Raw genomic sequence first — 19,724 nt, 5'->3', positions numbered from 1 at the left:
CAGAGCAGAGATCTGAGGGAGAAGATGATTCAGGAGCACACAGAGGGAGCCTGAGCGCGTAGAGTAGAGCTCAAACTGCAGTGCAGGAAATCTGAAAGCAATAGCAGCCTACATGTGAGAGCAAGCATACAGTTTGAGCAGAGGCAACACAAATGTAGCAGCAGTCTGGGGAAAAGACAAAATCTGAAATAAATGTTGCTCTTAAACTCAAAAACAGCATAGCCTTAGACCTACCATTAAAGGATGTATTGAAACCTAACATGACACGAGGAGTGATATGATAATCAAGTTTTATTTACAGCTTTCACTTTACAGATACTTACAGGTTTTACACGGTAACCTGGGCTTCTTAAAGATGATATACATAACAACAGCACACATTTATGAGGGAGGCTGTAAAGGAGAGCAGTGACTACAGTCAGACAACCCGCTGTGGAAATAGCCATAAAATCCTCTCCTGTAGAAAATTTGAACCTGATTTCAGCAGACTGGCACTCCTCTCTAACAAGCAGTACTCAGGCCACGTCTCTCCCATGAAGATGATGACAGGAACTGTTGAGCACAGGTACAAGACAATAAATGCTCAGAGAAGTTTGAACAGACGGATTTACAGCTGTACCAGCTCTGTCAATCAGCACCTTTGACATGTCAGTCCAAATCAACTAACAGGAACATGAGTGACATAAATACTTAGCGGCATGTACTCTCAACAATACATCTTTATCTCTCTATATGTAGAGAGAGAGAGAGATAAAGATGTATTGATAGATACAGTATATATAAAGATAGATATAATAGTCATCTTTTACTGTGTGAATCATCTGTTTTTCTGCTTACACAGTCATTTTCAGCACTCTGTGGTGTGTGTGTGTGTGTGTGTGTGTGTGTGTGTGTGTGTGTGTGTGTGTGTGTGTGTGTGTTTGTTAAGTGTTGGTCTACTTGGACATCTCTCTGCATACAGACGGAGAGCAGCAGGCCTGTGGAGAGAATGCAGGCTACCACCTGTACCCGACACTTGTTTCCCCTTTGTCGCCTACTGTATGTTACCACTACAGTCATCTCACTCCATGACTCCAGTGGTGGTGGTGGGGGGGGGGGGTGTCAGAGTGTCATGTAGATAGATTGTAGATTGATCCATGTGCAGGAAGGGATAAACTGAGCAATAGTTTCAGCAGTACGTGAGCAAGTCATCTTCAAAATTCATCACCCTTTATGTTTCACATGGAACTAACAACAGAGCACATACAGTTACAAAAAACCTGGAAAAGTGATGGAATTTGTAAATAGCATTTTCCAGGCCTGGAAAAGTTTTGGAAAACTAAATATACTTTGAAAGTTTGGGAAAAGTCATGGAATTTTGTTTCAGAAAGCCATATAATGTCACATAATGTGTTCAAGGACCATTGGAAACTTACAAACCCTCTGATAATGTCTGTTTTTACAGTTTCTGAGAATGTATTAATTTAAGGAAATGCATTTGTAAAAATGTGTATGAACCCTATAATGACTTCCTTCTCAGAGCCTAGGGTGACTTCCTCACACTGGGCCTCTGCAGCAAGGGATAAAACAAACACATTTTCACCAGGCTAAAGAGGAAAAGGACCATCCAGATTGTTTCCAGCTCAAAATTCAAAGCCAGCATATGTGATGATATGGGGAGGTGATAGTGCCCATGGCATCATGGGTAACTTCACATCTGTGAAGGCACCATGGATTCTGAAAAGGAACATACAGGTTTTGGAGCAACACAAGCTGCCATCCAGACAATGTCTTTTTCAGGGACATACTTGCTTATTCCAGCAAGACAATGAGACGCATTCTGCATGTGTTGCTGGGTGTCTTTGTAGTAAAATAGAGCAGCAACTAGAGAATAGGAAGTTATGTAGCAACAGTAAACGAGGAGATGGAGTTTAATGAACTGACCAATTATTTCAACACTACTTATTGACTAATTATTTCATTAATTTATGAAAATGTGACATTTCAATTCTCTAAGGGAAAATTACATTTTCATGAAAATTTTAGAAATATAAAAATGTGAAAAATGGAAATCAAATAAAAACTACCAGCTGTCCAAATTTCATGTCTGCAAATCATTTCTGTGTTTTTTTTCTAAGGATGTTGCAAATATTACCCCAACATGAACCACCCTGCAAATTATCCCACACTTCTTCCACACCAAGTTGTTCTAAAATAATCGCATTGGTTGTGATAACGTGATCTGGCAGGCTGAGTTATGATATATTGGAACCAAAGTTGGCCGTTCTGATACTGCTCAATAGAACTAGCCTTTATTTGCACCTGCTAAGTGGCTTTCTCTCAATGACTCATTTATTTTACACTTCATGGTATCACATCTAGTCTGGGAATATACGGCCTCCCATGTCTCCCACTGGACTCCTCGTCCCCAGGGGTCTTGATGCGAGTGCTTGGTGTCGGGCTGGGCTGGGGGCGCTGTTCACAGGTGGCCTGGGGATGAGTGTGCCACGTTCCATCCCGGTAGGTGCAGTAGCATACCGTCTGCTCATCAATGTTGACACGCTCCCCTGCTGGAATCACCCTGTTCCCAGCAAAGCAGTTGGGACCTAGAGTAACAGGAAAGGCAGCACAGGGGCAAGTTACGCTCACAACACTTTAAGTAGCTCCAGCCCCAAAAGGGATTAAACCCTATTGTTTTTGTGCTGATTTATTACTATTTTTCTACAGATCTCTTTTTTTATTTTATTTTTATTCAGAAAGACCAAAATAATATTCCCATTTCCATTATATATATTTACACAACATTATGGACAATCTTAAATTTGTTGATCACCTTATCCTGCAGGGAATAAGGAAAGGTGTTGCAAAAAGTCATTTTTAAGTTATCATAACTGGTGAACAACAGAACCAGGGGAGCCTACATTAAGATCTTCCAGATGTCACACAAAGAAAAAAGGAAAAAAGAGAGAGGTGAAGCAAGTCACAAGTTACAGACACATTAAGGTAAAATCAGATCTTACAGGTTTTACATACTCTGTCCATTTAGATCAAATCTGATAAAACTTCTTTTTGCACTCTGATGGAAAATGACAATTGGATGGATGGATATCGTATACAAACAATTGTATACGATATCCATCAATTTCTCATTGGTGGGTGGTTCTATCTTTAACCATTTTCTTGTGATGGTCTTTTTACTCGCTGCCAGCAGTAAGTACTAAGTAATTTTCTGTCATTAATAATTAAACCCTCAGCTAAACTCATGAACCTGGTAAGTTTCCCCCTCCCTGCGAGAACAAACAGAGTGAACGAAAGAAAAATTTTCAAACCTCACACTAGTAAACACAAGACTTAAAATAAATAGTCAGTGTGACTCCCTATGTAGAGGTCCTACTGAGCAAAAAAGAATAAAAAATGGCTCTAAGGGGAAATCCCTCCTCCTGTGCCCAGAGAAAGGGGCCCTTATCTGCGACGGCAGCACAATGAGAAAGTGACCCCTAAAGAACCTCTATATTGTCTATTTAGTCTCTACCAAAGGTATAATGTTATTACTCTCAGGAGTTTTAACTCGCCAATCCTCAGACTGGGCCTGTCTTAACTCAAAGATGGGTGAGAAGAAAAAAAAGAAGAAACAGGAGCAAATCCTGGTGTATTTGATCCATCAGGTCGTAGAAGGAGCCGGGGAAGACCTCCTGAAGGCTCGAAGTCTAGTAGTTTGGTTCACGTCCAGAGTCGAGTGCACCCTTCCTCACTCCCCTTTCCATTCTCCTCCAGGAAAGCAGCTGTATCTGCTCCATCAGTGTGGCTGAAGGTCTGATGATCTACACAGTGTAGCCTCTGCTGGATAAATCCTCAGTTGCCTCTTCTATAGTGTCATAGATTTTAGTTCCACCCTTATACCTCACCCACAGCCTGGTCAGGAAGAGGGTCTGGAATTAGATTTGATTGTCTTTCAATATCTTGCAGACCTCCGCGTATTCTCTGTGTTTTTTAAGAATGAGAAGTGGATAGACGTGCTCCAGTGTTCCATTAATTTGGTTTTCACTTCAAGTAAACCCCCTCCCCTGCCAAGCCTTGCAGAGTATTGTCTCTTTTGTTCTGAAGCTTAAAAACTTTGCTATGATGGAGCGTGGTGGTGCGTTTCCTGGCAGCTGAGGTCCAGCCGTGTGCTCATTCTTTGTTCAAATCGGGCATGTCTTCGGTCAGACCGAGACCCTCACAGAGCAGCTTTTCCACAAATGTAACCATTGCTGGTGAATCCTTCTCAGACCCCTCCAGCACCCTATAGATTCTTATACTTTCATGTCTGAAGCCACTTTCCAAGTCCACTACCTTGTCCTCTAGCTTAGCATGTAGCTTTAGCATCTTCGTCATAATGTCTTCATTGTTTTGAATCCTCTCCCGCGCGTTCTCGATTCGCCCCTCCGCTTCATCCAACCTGGTGTTCATCTTTAGAATTTCTTCTTTAATTTTCTCTAATTTTTCTTTGTTTTCTTGGCGAAACACTCTTAGTTCGTGCAAAATCAGCTCCATATCTGCCATGTTTGCACCTGTTGCTTGCTACTTAGCTTATCTCGCTAATTGTGTTGCAGTGCCTCGTCATTCCCACCCTCTTCTTCTTTTCTACTGGCGCTTACTTTTCGTTACTGTGGTAAAAGTCTTACCCCCTTTTTATTCTTTTTTTCTCAGCCTGAATGGAGGTAGTTCTGTAATTACTCCGGTTCGACCCGGGAGCTCTCCCACTATGCAACCATCTCGGCAGTGTTCCGACCAGAAGCTTTTATTTTTATTTATTTTGTTGTTTGCAATTCCAGTGAGATGGTACATTACAGACACGTGAATTATTCTCCAATAGGTTTGACAAATACATTTTCTTGTTTTGTTTTAAATTATTAGGTGATGCTAGTTTAGTGTTGTGTATACTGCTTTTTCTGCAGACCACAAGTTCACAGCTGCTGGTCTGATGCAAGACAAAGTCTTTAATTTAATTCTAGCTCAAGTTCATTATTAAACAGCCTCATCACTGTGATATTAATAGAAATGGGCAATATGATATAAGCAACTGAGGATATGCTACAGATGCTGACTTTTATGAAAGGTATGGTTAACTCTTCGAAACCTGAGCAAAGTGGCTTGATTTTTTTCAAAAACATGGCGAGAAGGCAATGAGCAACTTAACAAGACATGGCCCAAAAATTAAAAGAAAAAATACTCAAAAAAGTCCCAAAAAACCAAAAAAGTAACATAACAAACAAAATAAAAAAAAACACCAAAATGACCTACAAATGCTGAAAATAATAATAATACATGTATTTATTTGATATGTTTCATCATTATTTTCTGTAACATATTTTTTTAATATAAAATTATAATTTATTTATAAATATAGTTTTCTTGAAGTCTTTCCCTTTTGGGTAATTTTCCAATAATCCTCTCTTCTAAAAAAAATTTTTTTGGTTATTTTCTTGTCATCTTTTACTCATTTCTTGCAATTTGTAGGACATTTCTTACCAATTTTGTAACTGCCTTTTCCCCATTTTTTATTAAAGGAATCAAACCAATTTGCTCAGGTTCAAAGGGTCAAATAGATTGTGAAAGGTGTCTGGATGCAGCACAGGAACACTGATCCAGGTCTCAAAGGTTAAACTGTCCCAGAAAAACTCCTTCCCACAGAAGCTCTGTCTTTTCCTCTGTGTGTATATGATATAATGTAGATAAAAAAGTAAATAAAATGTTGTTTGGACTGGGCACACCATGCAAGCAAAATTATATACAGCCTGCCTTTGATAAGATTTGCATTCCTCAGTCACAGATGGGGGTTCCTTTATTTGGCAGCTACCTGTGAAACAATTACCAACGCCAGTCAGCAGGAGGACAGGACATACAGTTCAACTGATGCCAGATCCAACCACGTCTGATAAAGCACCGCTGACAGAAGGGAATTTAACAGCAGGGGAAAAAAAAAACAAAAACAAAACAATGACGCAACAAACCAAACCATCTGTCCCACTGCCTGTCCAGCAGGGGAGCAGTAAAAATAGACACTACAACTTAGCTACGCCTGCCATAAAGCAGCAAGGTACCTGGGAAATAGACAGCATGTTTATATGCTTCTCTTTTACCTGCTCATAAAGAGTCAATTAATCTAATGCCTTTGATTGTTTAGCTATTTTATATAATACAATAGTTATGATTACCCCCACCCTAACTGTTCTTCCTGTCTGACACACACAAAATCCACTAGTGGAGAGGGACTTTAATGCCAGTGGCAGTGAAAGCACATATGACATAACAGCGTTGGCTCTGTAAGCTTCAGGGTGTGTGAGGTGACATAACTGGTGCTGCTTCTCAGAGCTGCTGGGTGAACAATAACAGCCCTCTAATGATGGATAACATGCAGTGGGATGAGGTCTGACAGCACATGTGTTTTTGCTCCTGCTGTGAGCTGCCTGTAGCACAGAGGGAAGTGGATGGTGCACATGGATCAAACTTATGGCCCTTCAAAGTTTTTATCTCCTATTAGTTTACCACCTTATTTTGCTCTCGAAATAAATCAAAAAATGCAAGATGCCTTTTAGAATGATGGGGAAAAAATACCTAGCAGAAAGCAGAACAATCACCTGGATTCGCCCCACTAGGCAAACAGAACAGAAAATGGCTCAATGACTGAAGGAATGGGAGGGAAGGAAAAACTGGATCTGCGCTCTTTAAATCCTTTCAGTTGTGAAAAAGACCTTGTTTTTCTTCAAGCATAATGTGCACTGCAATTTTTAAAGTTCCTGCATGTTACGAAGGAAAAAGCATCATAATTTTCAAAATTCTGACCACATTTCTTACCAGCATTTATTTGTACTTTTACTTTCTCTATTTAAGTACAATTATTATCAATATGTTGATACTCAAGTGCAATAATAGTCAGATACTTCAAGTCTTTTACTCAAGTAATACTCTAACAGGTGAATTAAACTTCTACCAAAGTCATTTTGGTCATTTTGTGCGACCAAATCACAGCTGTGATGATATACAGTACAACATCACTCCCTCCAACACCACTCCATCATATGCTATTGCTTAAGTAGCAATCTGTGTCAAAAAAACATCAAATTATCCTAGTAAGTTATTGTATTTGTTCCAAAACAATATCAGCTATGATATATATATGTATGTATGTCTGTGTGTGTGTGTGTGTGTGTGTGTGTGTGTGTGTGTGTGTCAGACATGAACGATAACAAGAATACAAAACCCATACTGGCGTCAGGTGTTGGAGAAGCAGAACAACTTGATGGCAAATGGGTTAGTGCAACAAGACAGAGCTGGAACACAGACGATAATGTGGCTCTGTTGGAATGCTACTATAAGAACAATCCCAGATATAAGCAGAGGATGTTGGACCAATGGTTACTTTGAAAGCCATCATCCACACTAACTAAGAAACTAGCTCAGATGTTCCAAAATCTGAGCTAGCAATCACAAACTACTATCACAACTAGAGATTGAGTTGCTACAACAACAATGCTACAGCAAGGGGGAACCAGAATGACAGGTTGGAGTGGGGGTAATACACTACCTCCACAACCCAGAGGTTGGATTCCAAGCCTCAGAAACACTGAAGACAAACGTGATCTGAGAACATTGATCATAAACAAGCTAGACACCTGGTACCCCTATGGTCAATTCCCATGGCTGAAGAAGCTGAGAAGTACCGTCTGAATGTCTGCTAGCTGACATGTATGCAGTGCTAGAAACTCTCCTAACTGAGACCATTACAGAGACCAATAAGCTGATACACAGTACAGCAGCAGTGATCCTAGAGATGCTTGGCTATAAGATGAACAGTATGAGCCTGGCTGGAGGCCAAAATCAAGCCAACACCAAGGAAAGTCAGACTGACAGAGACTAACAGCACTGGCTGCCCAGGTACACGGAAGGAGAATTAACAGGATGTTCACCAACAAACCATCCAAAGTGTTCGTGTAATGGCAGGGTAATGGTAATGCAGCAGAATCCAAACAGAGCTGAGACCGAACAGCCCTGGAAAACCATATGGGAGAAGGAAGACACATATTACACCAATGCTCAGTGGCTAGGGGATCTAAGAGCAGACCACAGCAACCTCCCAGAGCAAGACCCAGTACATATCACACTGGCAGATATCCAAGAAAGTGTGTCACATATGAAGAGCTGGACAGCACCTGGCCCTGACATGGTTCATACCTACTGGCTAAAGAAGCTGACTGCACTCCATGAATGCCTAGCAGCACAAATGAACCAACTGCTGCAAGATGGGACCCACCCAGAGTGGATGGCACAAGGCCAGATAGTCCTGATCATGAAGGACCCCCAGAAGGTAGCAGTAGTTTGCTCCTGGTATCTGCTGAAGTCACTGTCCCAGTTTGGGGGTTGCTGCTCCAAATGCTCCAACAACCACTGGTACCACCACTGCCTTCACCTTCCACACCTTCTCTAGCTCCTCTTTCTTGAGCTTCTCGCTTTCCTTTTCCCTGATGTTGCAATTGCTCAGGATTGCTACATCTATCACCACTGCCTTCTTCTGTTGCTTATCGACCACTACGATGTCTGGTTGGTTAGCCATCACCAGTTTGTCATTGTGTCAAACTACCCGAGAGTAGAGAGCCTTCATCAAGATTTCAACTTGCCAGTTGCCCAAGTGACCATCAAGTGCGGCATATACCATCCTACATGGATGATATCAAGCTGTACGCTAAGAGTGAGTGTGACATTGACTCACTGATCCACATCACCAGAACAGCAACGATCAGGCGACAGGATGTCAGGATGTATCTAAGAGAGTCAAGATGGTCACAACTGAAGGGGTTGACCTGCCAGAGGGCAACATAGCGGATGTACAGGACAGGCAAATGGGAACCATAATGAAGCCTCAAGGAAAGCCAAAACCAAATACCTGCACAGAGTAAGGCAAGTCCTGAAAAGTCAGCAGGATGGAAAGAACGAGGTCAAAGCCATCAACACAAATGCACTGCCAGTCATTAGATACCCCGCTGGTATAATAACATGCCAAAAGACAAGATAGAGGCCACTGATGTCAAGACAAGAAAATGCCTCACAATGCGTGGTGGGTTTCACACCAGGTCCAGCACCCTGAGACTGTACACTAAGTGGAAGGAGGGGGAGCCGAGGACTAGTGAGCATCTGAGCCACTCTCCAAGATGAAACAGCTAAAATCCAGGGGTACATCAGGAAGATGGCCCCAAGTGATGACTTGCTGAGTAAATGTCTCAGGCAGCAGATGCATGATGATGATGAGGAGGAGGAGAAGGAGGAGGAGCTGTCATGGAAGGACAAGACCCTGCACGGCTTGTACCACTGAAAGATAGCAGAAGCGGCTGATATCGAAAAATCTTACCAAGGGCTGGAAAAGGCTGGTCTGAAGGACAGCATGGAAGCTCTGATCATGGCTTCACAAGAACAGGCATTCAGCACAAGAGCAATAGAGGCTGGGGTCTACCACACCAGGCAGGACCCCAGATGCAGGCTGTGCAAAGAGGCCCCTGAGACAGTTCAGCACATAACAGCAGGGTGAAAAATGCAGGCAGGCACAGCGTACACAGAGCGCCATAACCAAGAGGCTGGCACCATCATCATGTACAGGAAAATCTGTGCTGAGCTTGGGCTGGAAGTCCCAAGATCCAAATGGAATACTCCTCCAAAGGTGGTGAAGAATGACAGGGCCAAGATCCTGCGGGACTTCCAGATCCAGACTGACAAACTGGTGATGGCTAACCAACCAGACATCGTAGTGGTCGATAAACAGCAGAAGAAGGCAGTAGTGATAAATGTAGCAATCCTGAGCAATAGCCACTTCAGGATTTTTCAGGAAAACGAGAAGCTCGAGAAATACCAAGGGCTCAAAGAGGAACTAGAGAAGGTGTGGAAGTTGAAGGCAGCGGTGGTACCAGTGGTTGTCGGATCACTCGGGGCAGTAACCCTGCAACTGGGACAGTGGATCCTGCAGATACCAGGAACAATATCTGAGATCTTAGTCCAGAAGTGTGCAGTCCTAGGAGCAGCTAAGATACTGTGCAGAACCCGCAACCTCCCAGGCCTCTGATAGAGGACCCAAGCTTGAGGGAAGAAAACTGCCCAAAGGCGAGAAGAGAAATTTATGTGTGTGTGTGTGCGTGTGTGTGTGTGTGTGTTTCTGATTATGTTTCTGTTACTGATTCTGAACATACCAGCTAGCATTTACTCTCTTGCATTATATGTGTAGTTAGTGGACTCGTTGAGACAGACACAGTGTCCTACAGCTTCTTTAGTCCACAGATGACAGCAAACCAGAAAACATGTACTGAAGCTTGTAGATCCTGGTTATTTCATTATCAGCTATACACTCACAGTGTTGTAGAAATGTAGTGAAAATTTGCTTTGTGTGTTGGTGGATCCCATGGCTTGAGAGTGGTGCAAAAGGACAGATCGCAGGATGACCAACAAATTAGTTGTCCTCTGTGGACCATGAATGTCCAAAGCAAATTGAAGGGACATCCTGACATTAGTTTTAGAGATACTCACGGACCAAAGTATTGAACTGATGAAGAGGAAGCACCCAGCTCTGACTGAGTCTTACCAGTCTTACAGATGGGGCAGCAGTGGTTGGGTTCATAGGTAGGGTTAACGCAGTGAGGGGCAGGGCAGTCCGAAATGCTGCAGTACACCTCTCTGTTGGCCTCGCAGCGACATCGCTCACACCTCGACAACTGGAACACACAAACAATTTGAATGTCACATGAGGCCATTGGAACAATCAGCAGTCTCATTCATTCTGACCATTTTAGTAATTGACTAGGACCATGCCAGAGGTGACTGGTGGGCTCAGTTATGTAGTCAGTGGGCCTCATGCAGCACCATTCTCATTACAAAATTAACATTAAATTTCTCCAATATTTTCTCTTAATTTTCTGGTAAGCGAAAATTTAAGAGCAGTTAACTTCAGATACACGATTCATGCATGTCTGTTAACTGCATTGCCATGTGCAAGCTTAGCTTAGCTCTGTGATAGCCATGTGGTACTCTCACTACCTGGGGCTCGCGATTACAGAGCCTGGGTCTGTTGAACTGCACTACGCTAATCCTGTTGCGTCTTGGGGGCGTTCCTGCTCCCTTGTTTCCTAGTTTCCCTGGATCCTGGCCGTAACCTTGACTGTGCCTGACCGTGGTGATAGCTGTGCTGATGCCGCGACCCTGCCTTTGGTTGTGCTCGTGCTGTGGCTGTACTGATTCTGTGCCCCCCGCTCGCCCTGATCGTGGTCTGCTCCTGGTTGCGCCGATGCTGTGATCTTGCCTTTGGACAACTCCCTTTCAACATATGCATGAGACTGTTATCATCTCTCTCAACATCATCATAGAGAGCAATTACTAATTTCACACCTACCTGTCCGTCCTGGAAGAGGGATCCCTCACTATCCTCTACCGCTCTTCCTGAGGTTTCTTCCTCTTTTTTTTTTCCCCGTTACAGAGGTTCTTTTTGGGGAGTTTTTCCTTGGGTGATGTGAGGGTCTAAAGGCAGAGGGATGTCGTACACTGTAAAGCCCTCTGAGGCAAACCATGTTTTGTGATAATGGGCTATATAAATAAAACTGACTTGACTTGACTTGACACCACACATTCTAAACCACCAAAATCTGCTCTGACCAGGTGTGCTCAATGATGAATCCCACTGATCATAAGTCACCTGTTAGCACAGGTAACACCCCCTAAACACTATATTAGGACAGGTGTGGTGCTGTGAGCAAAGACTCTGGCACATGGCCAAGATTAGAAACATGAAACCAAATGAAAAGATGGTAAAAGATATCAGAGAAATGTAATAAAAGTAAAAGTACACATGCAAATAGTTTCAAATAAATGTAATAAATCAAAATAATTTAAAGGAAAGGCAAGCAAGTCATCATACATTGAGTGCATATGAGAAGCTGGAATTATAAAATGTTTTTTGCATGAGAAATGAAATACTATTATAAAAATATATCATAAATGCACTTAGTTATATTCCAGCACTGGTCAGCAGAGATGCGGAAGCCCTGAGGGGCAAGTGAAATTTTTTTTTTCTGGTGATCCTGTTTCTAAGTTCAAAAAAATGTTTTTTCATGTGTGAAATAGAGTGAAAAACAAAATTGCGAGAAAAAAAAAATTCACTCATTTTGACCTCAAGAGACTGAAGCGCACCACCATCCATGTCCTAAATTGGACCAATAGCATCCATGTTCTTTCAGGGGAATTTTCATTTCTCTCTGCACTCTAAACATAATATGCATCTCTTATGTGTTAGCAGGTTATGTAACATGACTGTCATGTCTTTCTTTTGGCCATGAATTTGTCATACTTGGCACTAATCTGCCATTAGAGCCACGAGTGGAATATTGTGTACTGTCAGGAAGTCAGATTGAGGATTAACATTTTATGGCCTCATACATAAAACTATTCAAATTCCGATATATGAGCACTTTCATGTTACATAAAAGGTTATGGTCATAGTGGTCACTGTCACTTGCAGCAGTTACAGAACACTGCGCTTGTGTTTTGTCATGTTTTATCTTCAAAATTCAAAATCTAACATCAGCAGTAGTAGTTACCACTGCAAACACACTGTATTACATACAGTGTGTTTGCGTATTGTCAGTGGGACATTTGGACACTTGCAGGGAATAGGATTATTTTCCACATGTATTGATAGCTATAACAAACAGAATAAGCACTTTGATGAATTTTGATCTTGGCAATTTAAATGACTGAAAATGCTCATATATCAGAATTTAAATAATTCTACATATGAGGCCATAAAATGTTAATCCTCGATCCGACTTGCTGACAGTAAACAATATTCTACAATATATTCCATCTGTGGCAGATTAGCACCAAGTATGACACATTCATGGCCAAAAGAAAGATGTGACAGTCATGTTACATAATCTCCTTACACATAAGAGATGCATGTTGTGTTTAGAATGCAGAGAGAAATGAAAAATCCCCTGTAAGAGCATGGATGCTTGGTCCAATTACGGTGGTGGTGCAATTCAGGCTCTTGTGGTCAAAATGAGTATTACAAAAAGAAACCCAAAAATGAGCCTTATTTTCCACACATGCAGAAAAAAAAATTATTGTGAAAATTTTGCAATTTTTTTTCTCAAAAATTTTTTTAAAAATTCTCGCAAGAAAAAATTGTCACAAAATAAATATTTTTTTACTATTTCACGCATTTTAGAAAATGGATCATCAGAAAAAAAATTCTCACTTGCCCCTCAGGGCTTCTGTAGCAGAGGGATGCACAGTAACTGAAATTACAGTAACTTAAATTACAATGCACCAAGTATAGTCTATTTCTTTAGCCCTGGAATCCAGTCATTATAATTACTCTAAAACATCATGAACATGTGATTAAATAATATTTATGCATTTTTTAATGTTCCTCAAAGATAAAACTTATTTTTCCTTGCGCTGGTCAACAATTGGTGGTATGTGAAAACAAGATTTTTTTTTTCTTATCTTGGTCAGAGTGCTCATGACTGCTCATAAAATTTTCACTTACCATAGAGACGAACAAATATAAGAAAACTTTGGTGAATCCTAAAAAACAACAAAATAACAACAAATTATGGATAAGAGCAAAAATAAGAAAAAAAAATGTTCATATATCATTTCTTGGACGAAGGCCATTGTCCAATAAACACACAAAGACAGCTGATCTGCCTCTCAGGTTATTGGACAGGTTGAATGCACTTTGTCTAAACACTATCAGTTATATAAAACACACTGCTGGATCCTCACTGAGCACATGGCTGCATGCAAACTGTTTGTTGGTGTAATGATGCAGTGGCATACAAAAGACAACCCTCTTTCATCTGAAATGTCAGGCAGCAATAGAGCTGGTAACTCACACACATTCTCACTCACCGTCACTCACTCTGTGACTGTTGTCTTCTCAAGGTTACATAATCCAACCAAGACGACAACTACCTGCAGAACCCACCTTTACAAAAACGGCACGTGTGAATGTATTATTAGTGAAACCATTTCATGATATATATCTTCAATTTATTATTTCACATGTGATATATTTCACCATATAAAGGTACATGAGGTCACGGATTATTATCTGCCAACACGTTCTCATCCCAAGTCATCACATGAAATGGACCTCCATGCCTACATATTGTGCTCTCTGTGTCCCTCTGCATCTGCTGTTGACATTCTGGGATGCCGACATGTCAACAAAGCACATGGTGGGATTAGTCTATCAAAGCACATGGTGATGTTTAGGCAACACAGGCACCTGGTAACCAAAACCAGTTAATCAACACATCACATGGTTAGGATTCGGCAAAAAGGGCACATGGTAAAGGTGTAGAAAAAAAATTACATAATAGAAGTCGTAACTCACACTCTCACTCACAGGAAGAAGAACACTGGGCTCCTGCATGAAAGTGCAGGGTTTGTTGAACCCATCCACCACCTCTCCCCCATCCACTGCCCCTCTCAGCCATCCAGTAACGACCTTTGTGCTCCTTTTATTATGTTGTTACCAGCTGAATATCAAACTGACAATACCTATCCACATGTCCCACTGCTGAGCCAGCTCCATCCGATCAGGCATCGTATCATAACACCACAAATGGCCAGGTTCTCAGATGATGCCACCCACTGGCGTATCATACATCCACAAAAGGTGGCTTTTGGCATCAAGATCATATGCCAAAATCTGGCTGTAAAACTCTGGCTGAAGCTACTCCCATGGCCCTGTCTCATGGGGCGGTCCTGTTTCAAGTTATAAGATCTTTATTATTGTAGGCCTAGATATTTTGCATATATGATGCATATTTCATCATAAAACTGTAAAAAATAAAACAATATCACAAACTGAATAAACACACTAAACTTAGGGCTGGATATGGGCCCAATATATCTGATTTACCGGCAAAATATAAAGCTGCATGTGTGGTCGGCTGTTTGCACCTCAAACATGGATAGGGTTTTTTTTTGTTCTTTCTGAAATCCATTGTGTGCCATACAGCAGTTGTCAGATAAATAAACAGACAGCTTCAATACCAACAACAACAACACCACCAAAAGACGAATCATCAACAAATAAATGCGCTCTACATCCTCACACACAGAGGTTCAATTATTTTTTCAGTTTGTTCACATTTTGTTTCCCAGAGCAATACTGGTAGGCACAAATGAGCTTGACTGGTTTACAGGACTGGCACCCTGAACCTTCTGCCTGATGATACAGCTGCTATAAGCAAGCTAGTGCACTACACAGGGGATGCAAAATCTCTCCAGTACTCACCTGTCCACTAACAGGTCACCATCATGCTGTTTTTCTGCTGTCCAGCAATCTTACTGGACATATTGACTATCTCATGCAGTTTGTTTTTTTATTGCTTACAGGCAATGAAAATGACTAGGCACTAGAACATGGTAACTTATAAGGCCTGCCTATAAGGTAACATCTGATCAGTTTATAAAATATAAAGAGATAGAACTACTGACATGAATCACTAAAAAAATCCATTAATTAATACTTAGGCCGATACACAGGACACATTTAATGCAGCCATTTCTACTTATACCTTTGATACCTGAAGGACAATTGACTGCTAATACTTAGAATTTTAGGCAAGCCTACTCACTCCTGCTTAGATTTTGGATGGAGGACTTGTAAACGATATTTTTTCATTGTGGTAATATTGTTATTTTTACGACATATAAAAGTAGGCTACTTCCTCCACCTGTGATTTTCTCAGGCATACAAAAAATGTGAACAAACTAAAAAAAAAGACAAGGAAGAATATGTGTACATGTCAAGTCAAAAACTCAAAGCACTTATTTACTCTGTGATGTGCAGAAATCTTTTATAGCTCGTTGAGCAGCTGCCACATGTGCAGCTGTGTGAACTTGTGATGGGCGGGGGGAGGGGGGGTTGATTTGGATGCTTCTTACCCTGAACTCCTCCAGGAGCCGGTACGTCTTACCCCCGTACACACACACCCTGGCCATAGCCTCGCACACCGGACAGCATGCCCTGTATCTGATCCGCGTGCACCGAGGATGGATGCGTGGACACTTGGGTCGGACGCACACGGGACCGTCCACGGTGCACGTGCACGGACACGCCGTCGGGCTCGGGTAGTAAATCTCTCCGATCCCATAAACGAACCCGTGGTCGTCGATGCACCACTTCCCCCGGTAGTCCCCAAACTCATAGTCCAAGTCGGTTTTAGAGGAGTACTCCGCCGTCACCGCGAGCTCCGCTCTGCGCCCCGGACCGTGCGCTGGCAGCATCAACAGGGCGACCGCGATGGAGAGGCAGCGCGCGCAGTGGTTCATGGTGAACAGGTTACCCTCACCGACACTGACCATGTGTGTGTGTGCTGCGCTGCCGCGCTCCGGTGAGCTTCTCCTCCCACCGTCAGGGGCGCCGGTGACGCCGATACATGCGCGTCGGTCCGGAGTGTTACTGAGAAGCAGCCCAGGAATGCATTCATAAGACAGGTCACCCAGAACCAAATCTAAAGCTGTGACTTAATAAGCAGAAAATAAAATGCTTAATTTAAGATAATTTGGTCCTCATCCTGTCCAAGGAGACGAGATGCGGTCAAAGAAAAGGGTAAATTTAGTTTAATTTAGCTGTAACAAGTCAATAGACAGGGATCAGATAATGTGTCAGAGGAAGGGGATTCACACCAGCCTGAGACTGGATAATCTCAAAAGGTCTTAAAAAGGCCTAAACAGAAAAATTAAATTGTATCAATCATGACAGACATAAAACATTAAGTAGACTGTGGCTGCAAGCAGTGACTCCAACATGTTGTCATCCCAAGTCGCCACATGTTGCCACTTTGCAATGGATTTCGGTGTCCACGTATTACATTTAAGGTATCCTTCTGCATCTGCCATTTATTTTCTAGGATTACCGTGATATCAGCACAAGCACATGGTGAGATTACTGTGCTCACATAAGCACATGGCAACAAACGCACATTGTGGCATGGATGGTTAGGATGAGGGGATGGAGGCACATGATAAGGTGTGGAAAAAAACACTAGCTGAATGACAGTCCGGGGTTTGTTGGATCCATCCACCACCTCTCCAGCCCACCCCATTGGCATCCTCAAACTTCATCTATTAGCTTGTTACCGACAGAATTTTGAACCTGATGCTGTTCTGTGGCATTCTATGCAGACGCAACAGGTTCAGTCCGGCCAGTTTCTCAAGTGACGCCGACCATCCATGTAGTATGCAGTCATGGCAGGTGTTGTCCATCAATCCAGCGGCGTATATTAGCATTGTGACCAGTTCTGTCCAGCCACATTCTCACCTGATGCTGTGTTAGGGGCATATCATGCAGATGTAAAAGGTGGCTGAAAGCACTGTCAAAGCTGCAGTATTTGACAACTTCAAAATAAGAACAGGCTGGTGATTCTGGAGTTAAAGCCAGCATGGACTCCTGGAAGTTGAAAGCTGTAAAGGTTCAAGACCTTTTAAAACTGATGACACCTGTATTAATAACCAACAGGTTTTAGGAAGATCAGACGCTCATTCATTCATGCACAAATCTCTGCAGCCACCCCCTTCTTTGGCAACACTGTTGTCCTGTATTGGTAAACACATTTTGTGGAAATGCTTCAATAGCTTGATTAAAAATGTCCACTGAATTTAGTGATGTTTGGACTAACTTGTTGATATATGACCAATTCTTGCACAAGCCTAGTGCATTTGTTTGGAAATGGTTGCACCCCTCATTCCATCCATCCATCCATCCATCCATTTTCTTCCGCTTATCCATGTTCGAGTTCCAGGGGCAAAGGGTGGAGCAGAGTATTCCAGACGTCCCTCTCCGCAGCAACTGTTTTCAGCTCCTCATGGGGGACCCCAAGGTGTTCCCAGGCCAGACAAGGTATGTAATCCCTCCAGCGTGTTCTGGGTCTGCCCCGGGGCCTCCTACCAGTTGGACATGCCTGGAACACCTCAAACAGGAAGCACCCTCATTTAGTGATTTCATTCATCATTTTACACACATGGTTCCATATGGTTATGAAACATATCCTGTGAGTTTTGTATTACCTGAACAACTTGTGATGTCCGATTTGTGTTATGCCACACTTTAATTTGCATTTTGCACATGCACATGAATTAACAGCAAATATCTTACTTTATATAAAAATATATTACAAGAGTAGATGCCCTGACGTTTGTGACGATGTTTCTTCAGCAGGTAGCTGGTCCCAGCACAGCGAAGATCGGTCCAAAATATTTCAATAACCCCTGAAAAGATGATACTTTAGATTATTATTATTTTTAAATATAGGCTGGAAGACATTACATAGGCATGTTTTATGTATCTTTCAGGTCTTTGTATCATCAACTCATTAAATGCAATTTTATTGAAAAATTGAAAAAATAATACTGTTGATGGGAATTGTAATGAGTATATACACTAATATATACAATATATACACCAAAAACATTCTCATTATCGACAGATGTTAAATACTTTAATCATTTCTCATTTTAAGTATAGTGAGGGTTGAATAAAATACATAGGGGCATTTGAACAAGAAGTACTTCCTAGATAAAGTGTACTGACCATACTATATCTAAAAACAGTTGTGTTTAATATCAGACATAGTGGTTTTGAACTGCCCATGGGAAGTAGCCTAAGAGTCTGCCTATAGTCGATTCTTGATTAAAAGCTGTGTTTTCACAGTCTACTTTTATCAATTTCTCTGACATGTTGTGACATGCAGTTGCAAAAGAACTCTGATTGTAGCTGCAGAGCTGGGCCTGAAAAGCTCTCATATCGCTTATTCAGAGTTTAACAACCTCTTAGTACTGTTGATGATGTTGATCTGATACAACATGAAAGTGCTCTACTATTTTTAGAATAACTCTTCAATGCTGCTTGCAGGCACGAAAAACAACTACAGGTTGATTCATTCAATCATCCTTAACCACAGCTCCCCCAGGGTGTAGCTTTTCAATCTGGATTGCCCCCTGGCGTCTGACTGCAGTATAGGTCACAAAGCCCGCCCCTCCATGTTAGCGAAAGGGACCTAGGCAAAACTAAAAACTGAAAGTGCACCCAAATACATTTTTCCTAAAGATGGTTTCTGTCATGAAAGAAGTTCTAATCACCCAGATATTTGTTCAAGTGATTGTTTTCCTGATAACTTTGGTTTTCATGAGTTATTTAATTCTACAGAAAGGGGATTTTCCGCCATGAGTGACAGCTGTTACAGCCAATCCATGCGCTTGCATGCAGGTGTTTTGGTGGGAACTCACTGGTGGAGATCACTGCTGCTCAGACCCCGGCTCCAAATTATGTCACCAGTGCAAGATGGCAGCGGCCGAATTTTAGCATCACTTCAGCACAGCAGGGGTAAGAGGGGAGGAGTCGTCCATCTTTAGATACAGGCCATGGGTTCAACAAACAATCACATTATAACGTTCCTTTATCTTGTGTTGTTTTTTCCATTACCAATTTTCTTTTTTATCTTCTCACTGTCACTACTGTCGCTGCCTGTTGTGTCACCATGGCACACAAAAGAACAAGCAGCAAGTCACATAATGACTTTACTGGTTTATTATTCACCCTTTTATTTTTATGTTTACTTTAACATTTGTTTAACATTGATATGTTACCATGGTTGTATGTGTTGAAATAAAGAGAGGAAGAAAAAAAGCAAATCACACACTGATCCTGGCCCCCC

At 41.8% G+C, this 19,724-nt stretch overlaps 2 protein-coding genes and 1 pseudogene across 2 annotated transcripts; 2 read left to right on the top strand and 1 right to left on the bottom strand.

Moving 5' to 3' along the window:
- Positions 1-271: 271 nt before the first annotated feature.
- LOC121957204 (von Willebrand factor C domain-containing protein 2-like) lies at positions 272-16,444 on the bottom strand. Its single transcript, XM_042505735.2, has 3 exons — positions 15,955-16,444; positions 10,583-10,712; positions 272-2,585 (listed from the first exon to the last, which is right to left on the bottom strand). Exons 1-3 carry the CDS (start codon positions 16,372-16,374, stop codon positions 2,344-2,346), a joined length of 792 nt encoding a protein of 263 aa, XP_042361669.2. The 5' UTR covers positions 16,375-16,444; the 3' UTR covers positions 272-2,343.
- Positions 7,516-8,446, top strand: LOC148186404 (uncharacterized). Its single transcript, XM_088069029.1, has 3 exons — positions 7,516-7,561; positions 7,680-7,863; positions 7,897-8,446. Exons 1-3 carry the CDS (start codon positions 7,516-7,518, stop codon positions 8,444-8,446), a joined length of 780 nt encoding a protein of 259 aa, XP_087925155.1.
- On the top strand, positions 9,255-10,576 carry LOC148186403 (uncharacterized; annotated as a pseudogene).
- Positions 16,445-19,724: the final 3,280 nt, after the last annotated feature.

The sequence above is a fragment of the Plectropomus leopardus genome, chromosome 18, assembly GCF_026936395.1.
Source record: "Plectropomus leopardus strain MGB_pleo_1.0 chromosome 18, ASM2693639v1, whole genome shotgun sequence".
Taxonomy (NCBI): Eukaryota; Metazoa; Chordata; class Actinopteri; order Perciformes; family Serranidae; genus Plectropomus; species Plectropomus leopardus.
This window is presented reverse-complemented; position numbering and strand designations above follow the sequence as displayed.